The sequence below is a fragment of the Elephas maximus genome, chromosome 17, assembly GCF_024166365.1.
Source record: "Elephas maximus indicus isolate mEleMax1 chromosome 17, mEleMax1 primary haplotype, whole genome shotgun sequence".
Lineage (NCBI taxonomy): Eukaryota > Metazoa > Chordata > Mammalia > Proboscidea > Elephantidae > Elephas > Elephas maximus.
The window spans coordinates 42069339-42088795 of record NC_064835.1 but is presented as its reverse complement, the minus strand read 5'-3'; the positions used below and the strand labels follow the sequence as shown (position 1 = coordinate 42088795).

General features: G+C 40.6%; 1 protein-coding gene across 1 annotated transcript; it reads left to right on the top strand.

Annotated features, from left to right (window-relative positions):
- The first annotated feature begins 1279 nt into the window (after positions 1–1279).
- IL1A (interleukin 1 alpha) lies at positions 1280–9787 on the top strand. The gene is made up of 6 exons (XM_049857659.1): positions 1280–1326; positions 2298–2346; positions 3250–3472; positions 5251–5424; positions 6702–6823; positions 9596–9787. Exons 1-6 carry the CDS (start codon positions 1280–1282, stop codon positions 9785–9787), a joined length of 807 nt encoding a protein of 268 aa, XP_049713616.1.
- Positions 9788–19457: the final 9670 nt, after the last annotated feature.

Here is a 19457-nt window from a genome sequence, read left to right as displayed (position 1 = left end):
CTTTGCTGAGACATGGCTAGGGCAGGGAGTTCTCTGTCACCTCTGTCAGAAATGAGTTGACAGTATTCAGAGGAGCAAAGGATTAAAACTTTTGTGGTCAAATATCACTTCTCTATTCTGCCTAACCAGGAGATCATCACCTCCTGCTCAGAGTGATTTATGTCTTATTTAAGCAAACCTCTCTCCAAGAAAGATGTGTCATCAGTTCCCTTTCAGCCTGCGCACAATAAACAAATGAAGCCAAGACACCCACTACAGCTACTAAGCCCCCTCCAACGCTAACCACTGTAACTTCCTCCCCTCACTGCATATTTTTAGAAGCTTAATACGTTTTCTGCTCTTCTTCCCTTTTTCTAAGACTGCATGTTTATAATTGTATAGAGCAAAGCAATAAGTCAATAAGCCTAGTGAATAAAAAAAAAGTCCTGGGATCTCTGCAAATAATTTGGCAATACCATCAACTATACAATCTGTCTTATTTTAGCCAGTATCAAGTTGATTCAAAAAGAATTCTCTCCTGTAAATTCCCTGGTGACGTAGTCATTGCCACACCTACTTAAGACAAGACAATTACAAAAGGCGAAGCAGCCTGACTCGGTCTTAGTTCTCCTGGCAGAGAAGGAATCACTTCATTGGCGCTCCAGTCGGCAAAGGTATCGTCCTTATCACGTGTTTCTCTTTTTAAATATTTTTTGTTTTTTTTCTTGGCTGCTGTCTCTCAAACTGCCTTCTATGAAGCAATAACCTCTCTCTTCCTTTCTTGTCCCTCCCTGGTTTGGGATGTGAGCGAGAATCACAGTCAGATCTCAGAAAATCTCTCATTCTGCTGGGGAACCCCAAGGACAGAGGAATTGGCTTCTTATGAGGGCGTTGGTGGGCACATCTGAGCCTTCCCTCTGAAGGAAATTTCTCTACCAAAAATTATCAGGAAAAGAGCTGGAAATTTCCACCTGTCTTTCTCTTACATCTGTGTAAGATAAATATCTCATTCTGGTGACTTTTAGTTCCCTCGATGCCTGCTATGTGCAGTGCATTGGGCTGGGCATGTAAGGGATACCAAGATAAATAAAACAGATTCTAAAAAGGCTACAGTCCAGTGAAGGAGGTAGGTATAAATAAAAACAGAGCGAGAGAGTGAACAAGAAGAATAGGGGAAATGCTGAGTGTGGGCTAAGTCAATTCAGTCAAGTCTCCCAAGAAACATAGAGTGGAGTTGGCTCCATCTGATTCAAAGGTTGGCTGAGCCGACAGCCAGTGTTCTCTGTTGCAGAAAATCAAGATGGCCAAAGTTCCTGACCTGTTTGAAGACCTGAAGGACTGTTACAGGTAAGAAATAGATTCTATCTCTTGTGATTTAACAAAGGGATCAAGTCTCATTAGAATCCCGCTAGGAGTTACGGTGACCAACATGGGGTCAGATCAGCAGAGAGTGTGGAGAACACTACTTCTGAATTCTGTGCAAGTTCAGCTGAAGACTCAGGGAAATCAAGCATCCAGCGTGTTAAACTGAGATTGCACTGACAGGGAGACAGTCATTTTAGAAAAATGATTTTTGAAGTCTACCGAGTTCTACACGAATTTCAACATCTACTTAAGCACAGCCCCAATTGAGCTCAATGCCCTGATACAGTAATGGGTTTTCATGGATGAGAAAGAAGCCATTCTCATGCAAACTTCTTATCCCAATCAGGATCAGGAGTTGGCTACACAGCAATTCGAGCTTGTGAATGCACACACACACTCAAACTTCATTCAGACATAGGAGAAAGATAAAGAAATAAAAAATTGAAATTACAGAACATTTTAAACACTTATGGCATTCTCACTACCTATAACATACACTAATACAAACTAGCCTATCAAAATGCTACCTGAATATTTTGCCAAATATAAATTATTAAATCTACTTTGTAGAACCCAGGAAAACAATGTGCAACATATGATTAAACATTTGGTTTAAAAAAATGGAGATGTTTCAAAAGTTTTTCTTTTCTCTTGAGGAACTTAACATTTTTTCCTGACGTTCAATAAAAACTCTTTAATTTGTTAGCCAAACCCAGTTTTTATAGATGAAGCACAGGTAAAGTCCAAGCCCTGTCCTGATTATTCCTAACTGCAAATTAGTACGGAATGAATTACTGTATGTATGTGTGTGTCTAGAAGTCCTTTAATTTTCAAAGATGACAGTAATGTCCAAGTGTGTGTGTTACCCAAAGCTAATGTGGTCATTAAAATAAGTTGCCCAGTGACCGTAGGGAAATAAACAGAATTACATTCTCATCATCTTGTTTTGACAGTGAAAATGAAGAATACAGTTCCAACAATGACACCCTCTCTCTGATTCAGGTAAGCAAATGATTGCAACTCCTAGGGCACTGGTATTTTTATACAGTAGTTTCTCACCAGGAGAGAATAATGACTTGGGCCGTCGATACTTTTGTTTTACATCCACTAAAGGTCCAGAAACTTGCATTTCTTCATTACAAGTGAGACCAGCTGCCTCTCTAAACTAACAGTTAATGGCATTCCTCATGCTCACCACCTTGCCCAGAACAGAGCAGAACTTTCCTGAAGCCACAAGGACCACAGCCTCCTGGGTCAGGCTTCATCAGAACATCAGTTATGCCATCCTGAAGCAGCCCCTTCAGGTCACTTCACTAGGTGTCTGTCTCCTAAAGTGAGGTTAGGTAGAGCCCTCCAAACATAATAGCCCATGAAGTAGAAGAAGCAGACCAATTGAAAGTGAGAAATCTGCAGCCACTCACCTGGAGTCCACAAGTAGGTGGGATAAGTTCTGCCGTGTGTATTTCTGGTACCGACTGCCAAAGCTGTTCTCAGAGGAACATTTCTAAAGCAGAGGTCAAGCAGAGATTACCATAACCTCCTGAGCAGGAACCAATTTGAAGACTACCACTCACGAAGATCGCTTGTTAACCTATTTTATTACAATATCTCAGTTGTGAGTCCTTGCACATGGATGACAAAGTCTCGCCCAAGAGATCACATCCTTTTAGGGACATCCTAGAAGAAAGAAAGGGAGGGAAGCAAGGAGGGAAGGGAGGAAGAAAGAGAAAAGCGAGGAAGGTAGGAGGGAGGGAAGGAGCAGGAGAAGACTGATGAAACATAGGTTACCCAAGACCAAAATGGAGACCCTTCTCACTAAGTCAGTTGGACAAGATTCCTACTGAAAAGTGTGTCATTCATTCCACAGCCATGGCAGCCTCTCAGTATCCATTTTCTTCTTTACAGAAATCCTTCTATGATGCAAACTATGGCCCACTTCAGGAGGTCTGCATGGATAAATTTATGTCACTGAGTACCTCTGAAACCTCTAAGATAGCCAAACCTGCCTTCAAGGAGAGTGTGGCAGTGGTGTCAGCCACAGGGAAGATTCTGAAGAAGAGACGACTAAGTTTAAATCAGCCCATCACTGATGAAGACCTGGAGGCCATTGCCAATGATCCAGAAGAAGGTAAGAGGTCAAGCCAATCATGTCCATTTTTAAATAAATAGGGACAATAGAGTATTAAGGGAAATAAAACTTAGAGTAGCAGAAGGGCAACCAGACCTTAGTCCAGTAACATAAGGAAGGAAAATTAATTTTTCTCCTTCTCTAAAGCAGAGACAGCAGCAGTGACCTGAGTGTAGAATACTTGCCCACAGGCTCATTTACTGATCGTATTATAAAGCTCGTGTGACTTTTAGCCTTTCAGGGGGAAAAGTAACTATATACTGTTAGTGGGTGACCACTTACAAGATATGTTCCTCCATTCACTAGTTATGCTCCCGTGGCCAAGTTATTAAACCTTTCTCTACTGTAAAATGGAGATAATCAGAGTTTTTACCTCACTGTATTATCATGAAGATTAAATGAGTGAACACCCCCCAACTCCTGGACTAGAATAATGCCTGGTGCATAGTACCCAAAAAAACCAAACCAAACCCATTGCCACTGAGTCGATTCCAACTCATAGCAACTCTATAGGACAGAGTAGAACTGCCCCATAGGGTTTCCAAGGAGCACCTGGTGGATTTGAACTGCCGACCTTTTAGTTAGCAGCCATAGTTCTTAACCACTGTGCCAACAGGTTTTCCTGGTAAGCACCCAAAAAATGTCAGCTATTATTATCGCAATTATTCCTTTGTTGTTATTACTACTACTACAGTTAATACTTCTATTAATACCACCAATACTACATTAATTTATTAATGCCTGAATTATATATAAACCTCACAATAACCCTACATTCTCATTTGACATGTGAGAAAAGTAAGCTCGGCGAGATAAGTGACCTGCCCAAAGACATGCAGCCTGTAAGTGGGAGAGTTCCAAATCAAATTCAGTTCTACCTGACTTAAAAAAAAAAAAATGATTTTTCTCTCATGCCTTTACTGTACAAGCCTCCACATGTAACATAAACCCATTATTCCTGTTTTTAAGATAACATCTAAACAAAAATGCATGTACACCTAGGAAGTTGAAAAATGCAAGAAAATATTTTTTTAAAAAAATCAAAATCACTCATACTACCACTCAAGAGTTTACCACTGCCAACACTATGGTATACTTCCTTAAAGTATTTTCTATACACATACACATACATAAACAAACGTGTTTGTTATTAGGATCACACTATATACAATTTTATATCTGGCCCTTTTCACGTAGCAACGTGTCAAGGACATTTTGGAGTGCCAATTTTTCAGCAGTGTAAGTGACGTGGCAATGAACATTTGTATCAACAAACCTTCATTTCCATCAGCATTTGTTTCCTAAGAAGAGATTCCCAGAAGCGGAATTACTCAGAGCTCTGAGGATTTGTGAAGCTATTGATACATACCACTTTCTAGAAAAGTAATAGACATTTAGACCTGCACCCTCAATGGCATATACAATTCTTAATCAATTCTTTTCTTTTTTTTCTGAGTACATTCATTTGAAAATATAGATGCGGAATACTTCTAGTCTTCCCGGTTACTTAGAAACCTCCCAACAAGCAAAAATAAGGAAGTTTCACAAATAATTTTGGGGGGGGATGGGGGCGAGGGGGAGATGATTGCCTGAGGAATCAAAGCTTAAAAACCACTTCTACTGCTGCCTGGGTAGTTTCACTTCTCTAACAGTTTCCCACCTGGACGGGAATATTCCTAATATCCCTCCCCCAGCTACTTTCTGCAATTACATGAGGGTATATACATCATCTATGTTTGCACCTAGACATTAATCTGAGCTTGTGGTAATGGTTTTAGAAATCATCGAGAGCAAATCAGCATTTTCCACCTTCCAGAACAAAGTGAAATACGGCTTTACAAAGACCATCAAAAGCCAGTGCATCCTGAACGACATCCTTGCTCAAAGTTTAATTCGAGACCCAACAGGTCCATACCTCAAGGCTGCTGCTTTAAATAACCTGGACAATGCAGGTAAATGGCCAGCTCTGTTGTTCCCCTGCCTCTTATTTCTTTACTTCTTTCAGATTTCTACTCTCAAAGAATAAACCTCTCTAGATTCCTGGCTTTGTTTAATTCTAGAATCTGATGAAACCCATAACCCCTGGTAAAACTCCCAGGCAGGGACAGGAGTTTTAGCAAAATCTGGAAACTCCACATGAGGTGTTGCCTGTCTCTGAGAGCACTTAGTGGAATACAAAGCTTGCTGATACACTATCTCATTTGAATCTCTCTGATTTTAAAGATGAAGAACCTGAGTCTCAGAAATATTACAAGACTTACTCAGATTTACCCAGAGACCAACAAGGAGTAATCATTCCTCAATGGAAATTCTGCTGGTCAAACTTACAAATAGCACTAAATTAGAAAAATCATTTTTATCTTTGGTTACATAATTGTAAGGCAACACCAGCAATTAGCTGCAAATATGGTCTGAAGGCTGAGATGGGGTATGTAGAAATTTTTGTCATACAGATCCATTTACCACGGTGGATATATTTTAGCTTCAGGACATGTCATTAGTATATAAATTATTTTCACAGACCCAAAGAGGCAACTGTGCAATAAACAAGCAGAGCTCTTTTTGATTGGACACACTATAGCTAATATTCTTTTTATTCTATGACATTACAGATTACTTTGTGTTCTATTTTCCTACTTCGTATCATTTCACACCAGATTCCCACATTTTGACGTAGTATACGTACTTATCATTTTTAATGACACTACAGTATTCCATCAAGTCACCATGCTGGTCCCTTGGGTTTGGTCTAAGTAGCTCTGCTGCAATTATCTTTGTATTTTTTCCCCTTTTGAGTGTATTTTTTTTTTGGAGCATATGCCAAAGTGGAATTCCTGGGTCCACAGACATAAATAATTTTATAGTTCTTATTAAACAATGTTCTTTAGGGAAAACTGAACTACTTTTTCAGTATTACTAGTAACATCTGAGTGTCTCAGCCTCCCTAAACCTCTGCATTTTAGGTCATTTTGAACTCATGACCTAAATTGCAGGGTCTTATCCTACCTAAACAGTTCGAAGACATTGAAGAAATTCTTATTCATCCTGCAAGAATTCGTTCAACATAGAAAATTCTGAGTGCATAAAAATGCATAAAATTTCTAAAATGACCTCGAGGAACTTACCCCAAAGTTGGGGACCTAACCACTGACACACGGTATCTACATAAACATTTCATTTTATGCAAATGCAATAGATTTACTTTATTTTTGGCTCTTCTCTCTGCCAGTGAAATTTGACATAGGTGCTTATAAACCAGCAGATGGTTTTAACATTCCCGTGACTCTAAGAATCTCAAAAACTCGACTATTTGTGAGTGCCCAAGACGAAGGTGAACCGCTGTTGCTGAAGGTCAGTTGTCCTCTGCTTCAAACTTACCCTTATTTACATTGCATACATTTGTAAATGATCCCAGTGGGCGTTGGGGTCACTAGAGGGGTGCAGGGAGTGCAGACTGCACCTGGTGACACTGTCAGAGGGGTGACACCAAAAAGACTGTCTATAAAAATATCCCTGTAGTTAAACCACAAAAACATTTTTTGCAAGCCCAGCTTACATGCATCAATACAACTACAAGGTTAAAGCTCAATACTAATTTACTTTTTGAACCTTCTAATGCTCTCCGGTCAGAGCTGTCATTATTACCCAATGACAATGATACTTCAGATCAAGTGGTTTCATCTGCACGTGCTAAAAGCACACGCTGTTGTTTTCATTGTTGCTGGTGTTTTTATAGTCGCTGCTTTTGTCAAATTTTCTGGTGTTTTAGCTACAATATTGTGGTAATTAGTATTTGCGAACCTATATCAATAACTTTTTTGAGGATGAAGTTTCTATTTCATTAAAGGAAAAGAAGGAGTGATGTACTGGAAATATGATTTACCAGTAACATTAGTACAAAAACACTACTAAGGATTCTGTATGGTCTGGTACAGGAGGAAGTCCATGGTGGTGGGGGGGTGACACCATGAGTTACCACACTGGGTGACCCCAACCCTAGCAATGCCACTGCCAGTAGGCAGACAACCCTAGCAGGATGGCACTGTCCTCTTTCCTCTCTTTCACAATCCTCACCTGCCACCCCTGCACCCTACTGCTCACCTATCCCCAGAGGCAATCCGAGGCAGGATCTATGAGAAAGTAAAATGGAGGCGGCAAGAGTCAATAAGAGATCAATCACCTTCTTCCTCCTTTTTCCTTTCCCTACCTGATCCTATTCACCTTCCATCCCTGGGCATCCATTTATTCAATCAATGTTTACCAATGCCTACTATCTAACATACATGGTACAAGGCATTGAGGACAAGAGGCCTGCCTCCAAGAAAGCCAAATGAGATCCCAGAGGATAAATCACCTGCCAGTTGTTGCACGGCAAAAAGTTAGGAACGAACACTCTGGCCTTCTGACTCCAGTTCCCCTCCTTCTTTATTATTACCAGCACTATCCCTCATCCTAGCCGCATTTCCACTGCCACAGTCTCTTTCCTCTTCAAACATAGACACACACAAGCCTACTATTGCCTTAGGTGTTTTCTCCATCTAAGTGTCACCTTAGCTAATTAAGATCTATATGGGTGTATTTGTTTCTCTACCTGGATCAAGTGCGGAAGTAATATCTACAGAGTAGGGTAGTAGCGTCATTCATGAATTCATTCAACAAACGTTATTTATTGAGAGTCTTCTACTTTTCAGACATAGCACTAATGGCTATGTAGACAATTGCAAGCCAAAGTCCCTAGCCTTATAGAACTTAGTCTTCTGGGGGGACACAGACAGTAGAAAACCAACAAAAAGTGCAGAGTGCTGTAAAGAAAATGAACAGGGTGCTGAGATAGAGGAAAATGGAAGAGCGCCGTTTAGGTAGAATGGCAAGAGCAGAGCTCCCTCGGAGATGAGAGCTGCTGAAGGGAGGGAGCACACCAGGCAAGGGAGCACAAATCGATCTGCACCCAACAGGTCCTAGAGCTTAAAGGCCAGCTTCAAAGAGGAGAAGGAAGACTCTTAGATCTGGACATTGTGAGGAGAAAGAAGAGCAGTTCTACTCTGACCCTGTAGGGTTGCTATGAGTCAAAATTGACTCAACAGCAATGGGTTTTTGGTTTGGTTAGTGTTTGCAGGGCCTCTCATTTGGATTTCGTTTGAGGTGCAATGAAAAGACATTAAAACCTTTCAAACAAAATCATGTCATGACCTTTCTATATTGTCTAAAACGGAGAAGCAATCAGAACAAGGGCAACCGGGAAAGCAGAAAGCCCAATTAGGAGGTTCTAACAGCAGTCATGGGGGTGGGGAGAGAAAGAAAGGGGAGGAAAAGTAGACAGAACTGGGTTATATTTTGGAGATAGAACCAACAGGAGAAAGAGGGAAAGTCCATTTACTGAGATGGGAAAAACTAGGGGAGGAATAGCTTTGGGATATAAAATCTTCGTTGTCACTGAAAACTCTAAGAAAACCTTAAAAGGATATTTACATGCTGTAGATTAAAAAGATTAAGGAAGAAGCATCTCAAGTTGGAATTTGAAATTTTTCCATACATGTATTGTTAGACTCTATTCATACTGACAAGAACAGTACCATCTAAAAAGATCACAATTGCCTAGAACTTACATTCAAAGCATGCAGTTATTGATATATCTGGGAAGTTTTTTGTGTTTTTTCTTTAAACCTTCAGTTGTTGACTTATATGCCAAGGTAAATGTCATCAAAATTGTTTGCCAAAAGTGAGATTTGTATGCTTAGAGGCCAACATGTTTAGAAGTCTTTCACCATTGCTCTGATTTGCCTTATGCCTATGTTGAAGGCAGGATGAGAAAATTGTTCCCCCACTACCTGTCAGGATACAGTGAGACATAAGTGTTGTTAGCAATCCAAAGACTAATTTGGATTTCTTTTCAGTTAACTAAGAACGTCAACTATTATTAATAGACTGGCCACATATCTAAAAGGTGTGTAATTAATGCTTGTTGAATGAACAAATGAATGAAGGGCCTATATCATCATATTACAAAGTCATAGTCCTGGAGTACTGTGTTTTTCATGAAGACCAAATGCCAAGGGATGGAGCTTCAGTTCTTTTTCTAGCATCTTCTTATTTTCTAACAGAGCTCTGTTCTCCTTATCACAGGAGATGCCTGAGACACCCAAAGTCATCACAGATGAGACCAACCTCCTCTTCCTGTGGGAAAACCATGGTATTATGCACTACTTCAGATCAATGGCCCATCCAGAGTTGTTTATTGCCACAAAGAATGAAGAACGTGTACACCTGGCAAGAGGGCAACCCTCTACCATTGACTTCAAGATATGGGATAACTAGACTCTGCAGTCTGCATACCATGAAATGGTGACAGCCTGTGTGTACCATGTACATACGTCCTTTACTCTTACCATTTGTGGAGCATGGCTGAGCCTTTGCAATTCTAAATGAATGTTTACCCTCTTTGTAAGAGAAGCAGCAAGGTCTAGTGGAACCAACACTAACGTACTACAATGTTGTTTGTTATTTAAAGAACACCCTGTACTTTGCAGAGTACTAATCATTTTAATTATTATTCTTCATAATGGGAGGACCAGGGCTACTGACCATGGCTACCAAAAAGACTCTACCCATATTACAGATGGGTTAACTAAGGCATAAGAAAACTATAAAATACAAACAGATGCAGTTGGAATGAAAACCTACAGACCCAAGATTTCATTCCAACTGTTTGTCTTCTGCTTTTAAGTTGCTGGCAGGCCCTTACTCAAATAGCACAAGTTTCTGGGACCTGTGTTTTTTCATCTTCAAAATGAAGGGAATACATGTATTCTTTCTGCCTCAACAGTTTTTTATGCCAATTGGTGGGGTCATTTTGATAAAACACTTTTTGAAGCTAAGCCTCAGGAAGAAGGCAAAGTATGAAATGTTATTTTAAATTATTATTTATCTATATATACTCACATATATATGTATTTATAAATATATTTTAAGATTATTATAACATATTGTTATATTTATGGCAGTTCCTTGTCTGAGTGTGACCAGACAGCCTCAACAGCTGACTGTTTTCCAGGCCCATAACTGAGTGAGTGTGTGGTTTAGTTACATCAGGGCATTTTGGTCCAAGTTGTACTTTTTCATAGCTGAAAAAGCTCTGCATTCTAGTACCTGGAAGCTCTTTAATTAGGATAATACATTAAAACTAATAACTTTTGTTTGAGCTGATAATTGAACCAATCTGTTCATTCTGCTGCCCTTAACCATGCTTTGGCATTCTTGGTTCATTCAATTAGAACTGTAATCAAGTCCTACTATTTAAAATGGGTTGAACTTAACTTTGGCAACAAGGGGATCATAGTTTTCTAGACTTTCTTTTCTGGGATGTAATCAATGTTCCTTCTAGGTTCTAAAAATTGTGATCAGCCCATAGTGATACATCATCAGCAGCAATAATAATTAATTCACAATTATCAATCATAATTGAATAAAATGTACAACAAATCTGACACAGTTATTCATTGTGTTGCATTATTTTATTATGTGGTAGTTAGGGACAAGTGATCAAAAAGGTCACATAAATAACTACAATTACTGTTACTTTTGCAAAGCCAAATCAAGATTTTATGGCTTTTCTCTTTTCTTTGCATAAAAGACATTAAGAGTGACAATATTCCTGGATTCATTTAAAGTTCATGTTACACGTGTACAATACATGCGTTGATATAGCCATACAAATGCGCATACACAGAGCTACATTAAAAGCCTACAGTTACTGGATCCAACTTCCAAATGGATAAGGGTCTCTGTATCCCCTAGCCCTGGGCTGCAACAACCTACCATCTCTCATGTCTGATTGAACTCCATGCACCCATCAAGAACTCGGCTGAGTTCTGTGAACTTTCAACTAAAGCACAATAAAAAAAAATTTGTATCGAGTCACAAAAAAAAAAAAAAAAAAGGACTAGCTCTGGGTTTCCTGTTGTTGTTGATGTGCTGTTGAGTCAATTTTCAACTCATAGTGACCCCATGGGACAGAATAGAACTGCCCCATGGGGTTTTCTAGGCTCAAATCTTTACATAAGCAGATCACCAGGTCTTTTACCCACAGAGCCACTGGGTCGGTTCAAACCACCAACCTTTCAGTTAGCAGCTGAGCACTTAGCCACTGCACCACCTAGGAATCCAAAAACTCAAGGTACCAGAAACTCTTGACATGAGGTATGGCTGGCCAGCCCAGTAAGCAAAACCAGGACCATATAAGAGGCCCTTGGGAGAGCTGTGCTCAGATGTAGCAGCCTGCAGGTTCCAGAAATCTACCCAGGAGTCTCTCATAGGCCTTGTCAAGCACCCAGCTCCTCCAGCTATGATTCTCTAAAGACCTGCTTTTCCTAAGGCAAAAGCTAGCTGGAAGAGCCTCCTACTACTGGTGAAGCCACTCTACAGGAATTCTGTAGGACTGGAAGTACTCAGAAAGCACAGCACTCTACACTCTAACAGATTTCATAAGGTACTTTTCCTGAAGAAACTGGATCTGAGAGAAGAAAAATAAGGTTTCCTGTGCAAAAATAGTGTTTCTCCTGCAACTCTCCCCACTAACTAGAGCTCCTTCAGATCTGTGATGCCCCTTTAATGATTATCTTCCTCTCTCCCTCCTGCTAGGACTCCATGATGCATTCCAAAACTGCAAGTAGCTCAGTACAGCATGAGAGCAAGCAGCATGCATGGGTCTAGAAAAGACTGGACAAAGAAGCAGGGTCAGCCCTGGGAAAGCTGATCCTCTATTCTAAAGAGACTGCCCTTAAGTCAACTGGGGAGGAGTTAAAAGTCAGGAAATGAAATTATTACATTCATGTTTAGACACATCACAATGGAGGACAGGTTATATGGAGAACAAATTAGCATGAGGGATGACTGTGGCAGGGAATCCAGTTAGGAGACAGTTACAAAAGTTTTAGGCAAGAGATACTAAGGACCTGAATTAAGGCAATTTACATGGAAAAGAGAAGAAAGCATGGATACAAGACAGGTTGAGTTGTAAATAGTTAAAATCAAGGGCACTTGGAATTAAATGTGGGGGATAATGAGGAAAGAGCAGTCCAAGGTGACCCTCAGTTTCCTGAGATTGAAGACTGGGTGGGCAGTGGCATCCTTAGTATTTTCAGTGGAAATGTGGAGTTCTCAGTTCTAGGATGAAGCATGGTAAGTATCATTTTAGACATGTAATTTGAGCTACTGGGAAAAACCCAAGTGCAGGTGTGTGGTAGGCTGATGATCATGTGTCTGGAAATCAGGAGAAGTTAGAACTAGATATAGATCTCAAAGACATCAGCAGGTATGTAGTAGGTAAAATCCTAAATGAGACATCAGAAAGAGAAGACAAAAGAAGCATATGACTACCACTGTTGGTTGTTCACACAGTCACTGTCTCCCCCTTCTTCCTCGCTATCAGAATTTTAATCTCGTTCAGATGCCCCAAGGAATGAATCTGATTGGTCTAAACCAATTGTGGCCATTCTATTTCTCATATGAACAAGTCATGCTGACTTAGTCCCGTCTAATGAGATGTCAACCGCTAGGGGTGAATTCTGTGGAAATTTTTTCTACCTGGACAAGAGACAAAGCCATGTGAGTAAAAAATGTCCTCTTTCCTCCTTCCTTCCTGCATGAGACATGTTCTGTAAGGATGTGAACCTTGGAGCTGTAGTAACCAGCTTGCAAGCCTTAGGAAGATAGAACCACACACTGAGGAAGGCAGAGTGGAAAGAGAAAAAGAACTAGCAGCCCTAATGACATTGTTGCACTACAGAAACTACCTCTGACTTTTTAAGAAAACAAGAAACCTCATTGTGGTTTAAGGCATTTTCATTTGGTTTGCTATTACTTGCAGCCTAACTGAGAGACAACACCAACACAGAACAGTGAGAAAAGGAGGGAACGTGCTGTCTTGCTTGTTCCACCGTGTTCTTTCTAGCTGCACTATTTGCTTAAGATTTTCTTCCTCGAAGACTGTCTATGGTAGGACTAGATGTCTCCTTCTGGGCTGTCCTTTTGTTTTAAGAAATACAAAGAAACATCTTTGTGTGGGAGAAAGATGTGGCAGTCTGCCTTCATAAAGATTACAATCTTGAAACACTATGGGGCAGTTCTGCTCTGTCCGATAGGCTCACTATGAGTCAGAATTGACTCAACAGCAATGGGTATAATGGGTATTTCTTTTATGATGGTCTTATACCTCAGCTTCCAAGCTGATGAGAGTAAAGCCTCATCTTTGCCTTTAAATCCACAAGATACAGAAGCAAAAATCCAAATGAGATTTCCCATTGAGTTGCCTCCCCTGACCTTTAAAATTACCTACACTCAAACTTTTGGGGTGACAGAAACAGGATAGCAATAATTATTGTGGCAGATGTAAAATGTGTTTGCATATCTGGATCTATTCCTTGGGTGTAAAAAAAAAAACCATCAAGTCAATTCTGACTCATAGCAACCCCATAGGACAGAGTAGAACTGCCTCACAGGGATTCCAAGGAGGCTGATGTATTCGAATTGCCTACCTTTTGGTTTGCAGCCGAGCTCTTAACCACTGCACCACCAGAGCTCCTTCCTTGATTATAGTGGTGGTTTAAAGCTCCAAAGGTAATTTTCATGTGTATTCGTGGTTAAGAACCACTGAATTAAGGCATTCCTGGAGTCAAAGATGGTTTGATCATAGGGTTAACAATAGCTCCTCTTTGGGAAGTGCCATCCACGGTTAGAAGAGGTGAGAACACACCAGTCCCATCACTTTAGCAGAGGTCTTCTAACAGCTGCAAGAAAATTAATGGGCCCCAACTGGAAATATGGTACTGAACAGCAGAAGTAGCCCACTTATGCATACTTAGAGAAGCTGAGGACCTGCCCGGAGGTTCTTACCCTTGATTTACTCTTCCAAAGATCTGTGGTGTTCTGCCCAACTGAAGAGGTCTACAGAACAAGGAAAAACATGAATGAATTGTCCCTAAATTGTCCTCTCATCTCTCAGCACCCCAAAAATCACAAGAGGCTTTGATTTCCAGAGGAACACTCCATACCCACCAGCGCCAAGAAATAGGGCTCATTTTTTTCCACACGGATCCTAGTCACTACTTGGTAGAAATGAAGCCATTTCTTCATCTCTTGAGAGAAATGCTGCTACTGATTTTTTTAAAGAGGGAAAAGAGAAGATTTGTGGAGATTACAGATAGGAGTTCTTGACATGAATGTCTTGCAAATATTTAGAAAAGATTATTCAACATGTTTTGTGAGTATATAGAATAGAATGCCACAATCACAAGGCATCAGCCTGAGCTTACTGAGAACAAGCCATGCCACACTGATCCCCTTTCTGTGTTTGCTGGGCTTGCCAATCAGCATACAATCTAAAGGCGAAACACAGAGGATCATATTAAGGTGTGACACAGAGAGCTTGTTAAAAAGGAAGAAACTAACTCCTGAAAGTGTAAGCTACAGGATCAATATAAGAGATTGTAATTTTTTAATAGATGTACTGAAGTCAATATAAAGACACAGGATGGCTCCTGGGCCAGGCGTAATATTTCACTTAGTATTTACACATGTAATAAAAAACTGTGAGAGAGTGTGTGTTAGTAAGCAAATAACTTATACAGAGAAAAAAAAATGGCAAAAATAAAAATGAAGGCTTGCAGGACCCATGAAAACATTGTCCAGGAAAGAGGATGTCTTGGCCAAAGACCAAATCTGTTTGGTGTCTATTTGGCAGGTATATCTCTGTTGTGGAAATAGGTTTATTGTGCCTTCATGTCATTAAGAAAAAACATATAACTTCTCTTGTTCTGATCTATGCTTTCCAAAGAAATTGCTGATTATAACCTGGTTTCCTACATGTTTGCATCCAGAAAGAGAAGGTGCTAGCTAGAGGATGTGAGTGTCAAGTCTCTTCTGCAGTCCTAGGCCCACTGAAAAGTGAAATTGGCTCTGCATATTGTAAGTTGAACTCTTATGAACTTAATTGTAGAGATAAAGAGGACACAAATCTAATTGACTGTTACTTTAGGCTAGACTCTTAATCTCTCGTCCTCAATTTCCTTATCTGTGAAAATAGAGACAGTAATAACTTCATAAAAGTGTTGTTGGATTAAGGACATAAAATACAAAAGGAGTTTAGCACGGTACCAGAGATTTAGAGTGTTCAATCCATTCACTCGCTTAAGAGTAGCTGTTACCACTTTTACTTAGTAAATACATCCCTAAGAGACTGCTCCAAATCCTACAGGACAGTTCTACTGTGTCCTGTAGTGTTGCTAGGAGTCAGAATCGACTCAACGGCAACCCACCCTGTTCTTAAAAGCTTGCAAGCATCCATCCATGGTACAACAATTGGTCTCTATTTGCCTGGAGCAGGAAAAGGAGTAGGAAATGGAATGTGTGGCTAATTGCCTCTATAAACAATTACCTCCTTTGCCATGAAACCAGAACTGAACTTTTTTTTTTTTTTTTTTTTTGCATTTACAAAGAACAGGATTATATAACTGGGAGCAAAAGAAGAAAAAAGCAATAATCATAGAAATTCTGGCTGCTGGGCTGCTGGAGGCATCCAGGAATAGAGCAGTTCTGTCCAGACTACTCCCCCATTTCCTTTGAAAGACTCCCAGTGTTTCCTCCTCCACTCTCTCAATTGCATAAGGCAGACGCCTCCATTATCCTGTTTGGCAGCTTGTCACTTCAGGAATCTTGCACCCGAATTTTCCCAACCTATATCCCCCATTGTCTTTAAGTCTAGGGTCTGAATTTACTAACCCAGTCAATCCATCACGTTTATGCACCATACTTATTCCTTTCACCATACTTATCCGATCTGAGAAAAGAATCTGAGAAGGGGGACTAGATGAAGAAGAATGGGGCATCAGGACTGGAGGAAGACTCATTAACAATCTGCGATATGCAGATGACACAAGCTTTATTGCTGAAAATGACGAGAACGTGAAGCATTTACTGATGATCAAAGACCACTGCCTTCAGTGTGAATTACACCTCAACATAAAGAAAACAAAAATCCTCACAACTGGACGAAAAAGCAACATCATGATAAATGGAGAAAAGATTGAAATTTAAAGGATTTCATTTTTCTTGGATCCACAATCAATGTCTGTGGAAGCAGCAGTCAAGAAATCAAACGACACATTGCATTGGGTGGATCTGCTGCAAAAGACCTCTTTAAAGTGTTAAAAAGCCAAGATGTCACTTTAAGGATAAGGTGTGCCTGATCCAAGCCATGGTGTTTTCAGTTGCCTCATATTCATGCGAAACTGGACAGTGAATAAGGAAGACCAAAGAAGAATCAATCCCTTTGATTTACGGTCTTGGCAAAGAATATTGAATAAACCATGAACTGCCAGAAGAATAAATAAATCTGGCTTGGAAGAAGTACAATCAGAATGCTCATTAGAAGAAAGGATAGAGAGACTTCATCTCACATACTTTGGACATGTTATCAGGAGGGACCAATCCCTAGAGGAAAAGGCGATCATTCTTGGTAAAGTAGAGGGTCAGTGAAAAAGAGGAAGACCCTAAATAAGATGGACTGACACAGTGGCTGCAACAATGGGCTCAAGCATAACAATGATTGTGAGAATGGCACAGGACTGGGCAATGTTTTGTTCTGTTGTGCATAGGTTGCTATGAGATGGAGCTGACTCGATGGCGCCTAACAAAAACAACATCTCCAACAGGAGCTACTGAGAGCAGAAAGTTTTACTAATATTTTCCTGGAGGAGAGAGTTTGCCTATGTTCTTGTCTGTTTACTTTGTTTTATGGTTTTTGTTTTTAATATTATTGTGCTTTAGGTGAAAGTTTACAGCACAAATTAGTTTCTCATTCAAAAATTTATACATAAATTGTTTCATGAGATTGGTTGCAATCCCCAAAATATGTCAGCATTCTCCCCTTTCCCTTTACCCAGGGTTCCCCATGTCCATTCATCCAGGTTTCCTGTCCCTTTGTGCCTTCTCATTTTTTGCTTTTGGGCAGGTGTTGTCCATTTGGTCTTGTATACTTGATTGAACTAAGAAGCATGTTCTTTACTGAACATTTTGATCAAAGAGTCTGTAGAAGAATCCTGATCAAAGGAGGGAAAATGGGAACAGATTTCAAATTCTCATGGAATCCAATTTCCTGGAGCCATGGAGGCTGAATCAACCCCCAAAACTATGCCCTGAGATAATCTTTAAACCTTAAACCAAAAGTATCCCCTGAAATCTTTAAACTAACCAATAAACCAATAGTTTAGTTTAATTAGTAAATAATGCCTAATGGACCACATCTACCACATCCTCCACCAGACTGACTCCAGTACAACTAGATGGTGCCCGGCCACCACCACTGACTGCTCTGACAGGGATCACAATAGAGGGTCCTGGATAGAGACAGAGAAAAATGTAGAACAAAATTCTAACTAACAAAAAAAGATCAGACTTACTGGCCTGACAGAGACTAGAGAACCCCCAAGAATATGGCCCTGGACACCCTTTTAGCTCAGTAATGGAGTCACTCCTGAGGTTCACCCTTCATTCAAAGATAAGACAGGCCCATACAACAAAATGAGACTAAAGGGGCACAACAGCCCAGGGGCAAGGACTAGAAGGCAGGAGGGGACAGGAAAGCTGGTAATAAGGAGCCCAAGGTTGAGAAGGGAGAGTGTTGACATGTCGTGGGGTTGTTAAGCAATGTGATAAAACAGTGTGTGCACTAACTGTTTAATGAGAAACTAATTCATTCTGTAAACCTTCCTCTAAAGTACAATATTAACAAAAATAAAAGTGAAAAGATAGCCCATGGAACGGGAGAAAAATATTTGTAAATCATATCTGATAAAGGACTTGTTTCTAGAATATATAAAGAATTCTTAAAACTTAATTTTTTTTTTTTTTTAAAAAAAAAAGCAGGTCTGCCTCAAGCAGGGCACTCTTTTAACAAATTATATAGAGGATCAGATTGACAACAGCAACTCCAAAGGTTGGCTAGGAAGTTTAGGGGGGCAGTGAGTTTATGTCAACTGTGAAGAACAATGAGTAAGAGGAGGTGAGAGTGGCTGCACAATTTGAGGAATGTAATCAAAGTCGCTGAATTGTGTTGTTATTTTTGCTGTTGTTAGGTGCCCTGGAGTTGGCTCCAACTTATAGAGACCCCAGGCACCACAGAAGGAAACACTGCCTGGTCCTGCGCCGTCCCCACAATTTTTGTTATGCTTGAGCCCACTGTTGGCCCCACTGTGTCAATCCACCTCGTTGAGGGTCTTCCTCTTTTTCGCTGACCCTCTCCTTTGCCAAGCATGATGTCCTCCTCCAGGGACTGACCCCTCCTGACAACATGTCCGAAGTATGTAAGACGAAGTCTCGCCATCCATGCTTCTGAGGGGCATTCTGGTACTTCTTCCAAGACAGATTTGTTTGTTCTTTTGGCAGTCCATGGTATATGCTGAATTATACATGTGGAAATTGCTGTACTGGTGTATGTTCTGCTGTATATGTTTTCAACAAAAACGAAAATAAAAAATTTGTTAAAGAACCTTTGAGATTCATCAGACCTTCAATGGGATATATTCTTTTGCAGAGGCACCTAACTCATCAGGTTTTGATTTTAGCGTATTTTTCACAGCTCGGGTGCAGCCGAAGGTCTGAGAAGGAGGAGGCAGCGAGGCGGCCCCAGCGGTCCGCGAAGGCAGCCGCCCAGGTCCTCAGGAGCTCCTGCAGCGCCAGCCGGGACAGCACCGTAGGTGCCCCTGTGGACTCCCCGCTGGCTACGCCACCGCCACCCCTACAGCCTTTAAAGCTGACTTAAACGCCGCACCGTGGTCCAATCAGAGGTCACAGGGGAGGGCTCAAAAGGCCAAAGCCAACTGCCAAGCGTTTATTTTGCTGTTGTCCCTCCCCCCCACGCCCTGCCGCTAATTGGTGGGTTTCAAACCCGCGGGAGCCAATGAGAGCGTACGGATTCGCGGCGCGCCTTGCT

Excerpts from the sequence above, each read along its gene's own strand:
- IL1A (XM_049857659.1), top strand. The coding sequence starts at position 1,280 with ATGGCCAAAGTTCCTGACCTGTTTGAAGACCTGAAGGACTGTTACAG. Across the intron at positions 1,327-2,297 it reads GACCTGAAGGACTGTTACAG|TGAAAATGAAGAATACAGTT; the intron begins GTAAGAAATAGA and ends TTGTTTTGACAG. Across the intron at positions 6,824-9,595 it reads GTGAACCGCTGTTGCTGAAG|GAGATGCCTGAGACACCCAA; the intron begins GTCAGTTGTCCT and ends TCCTTATCACAG.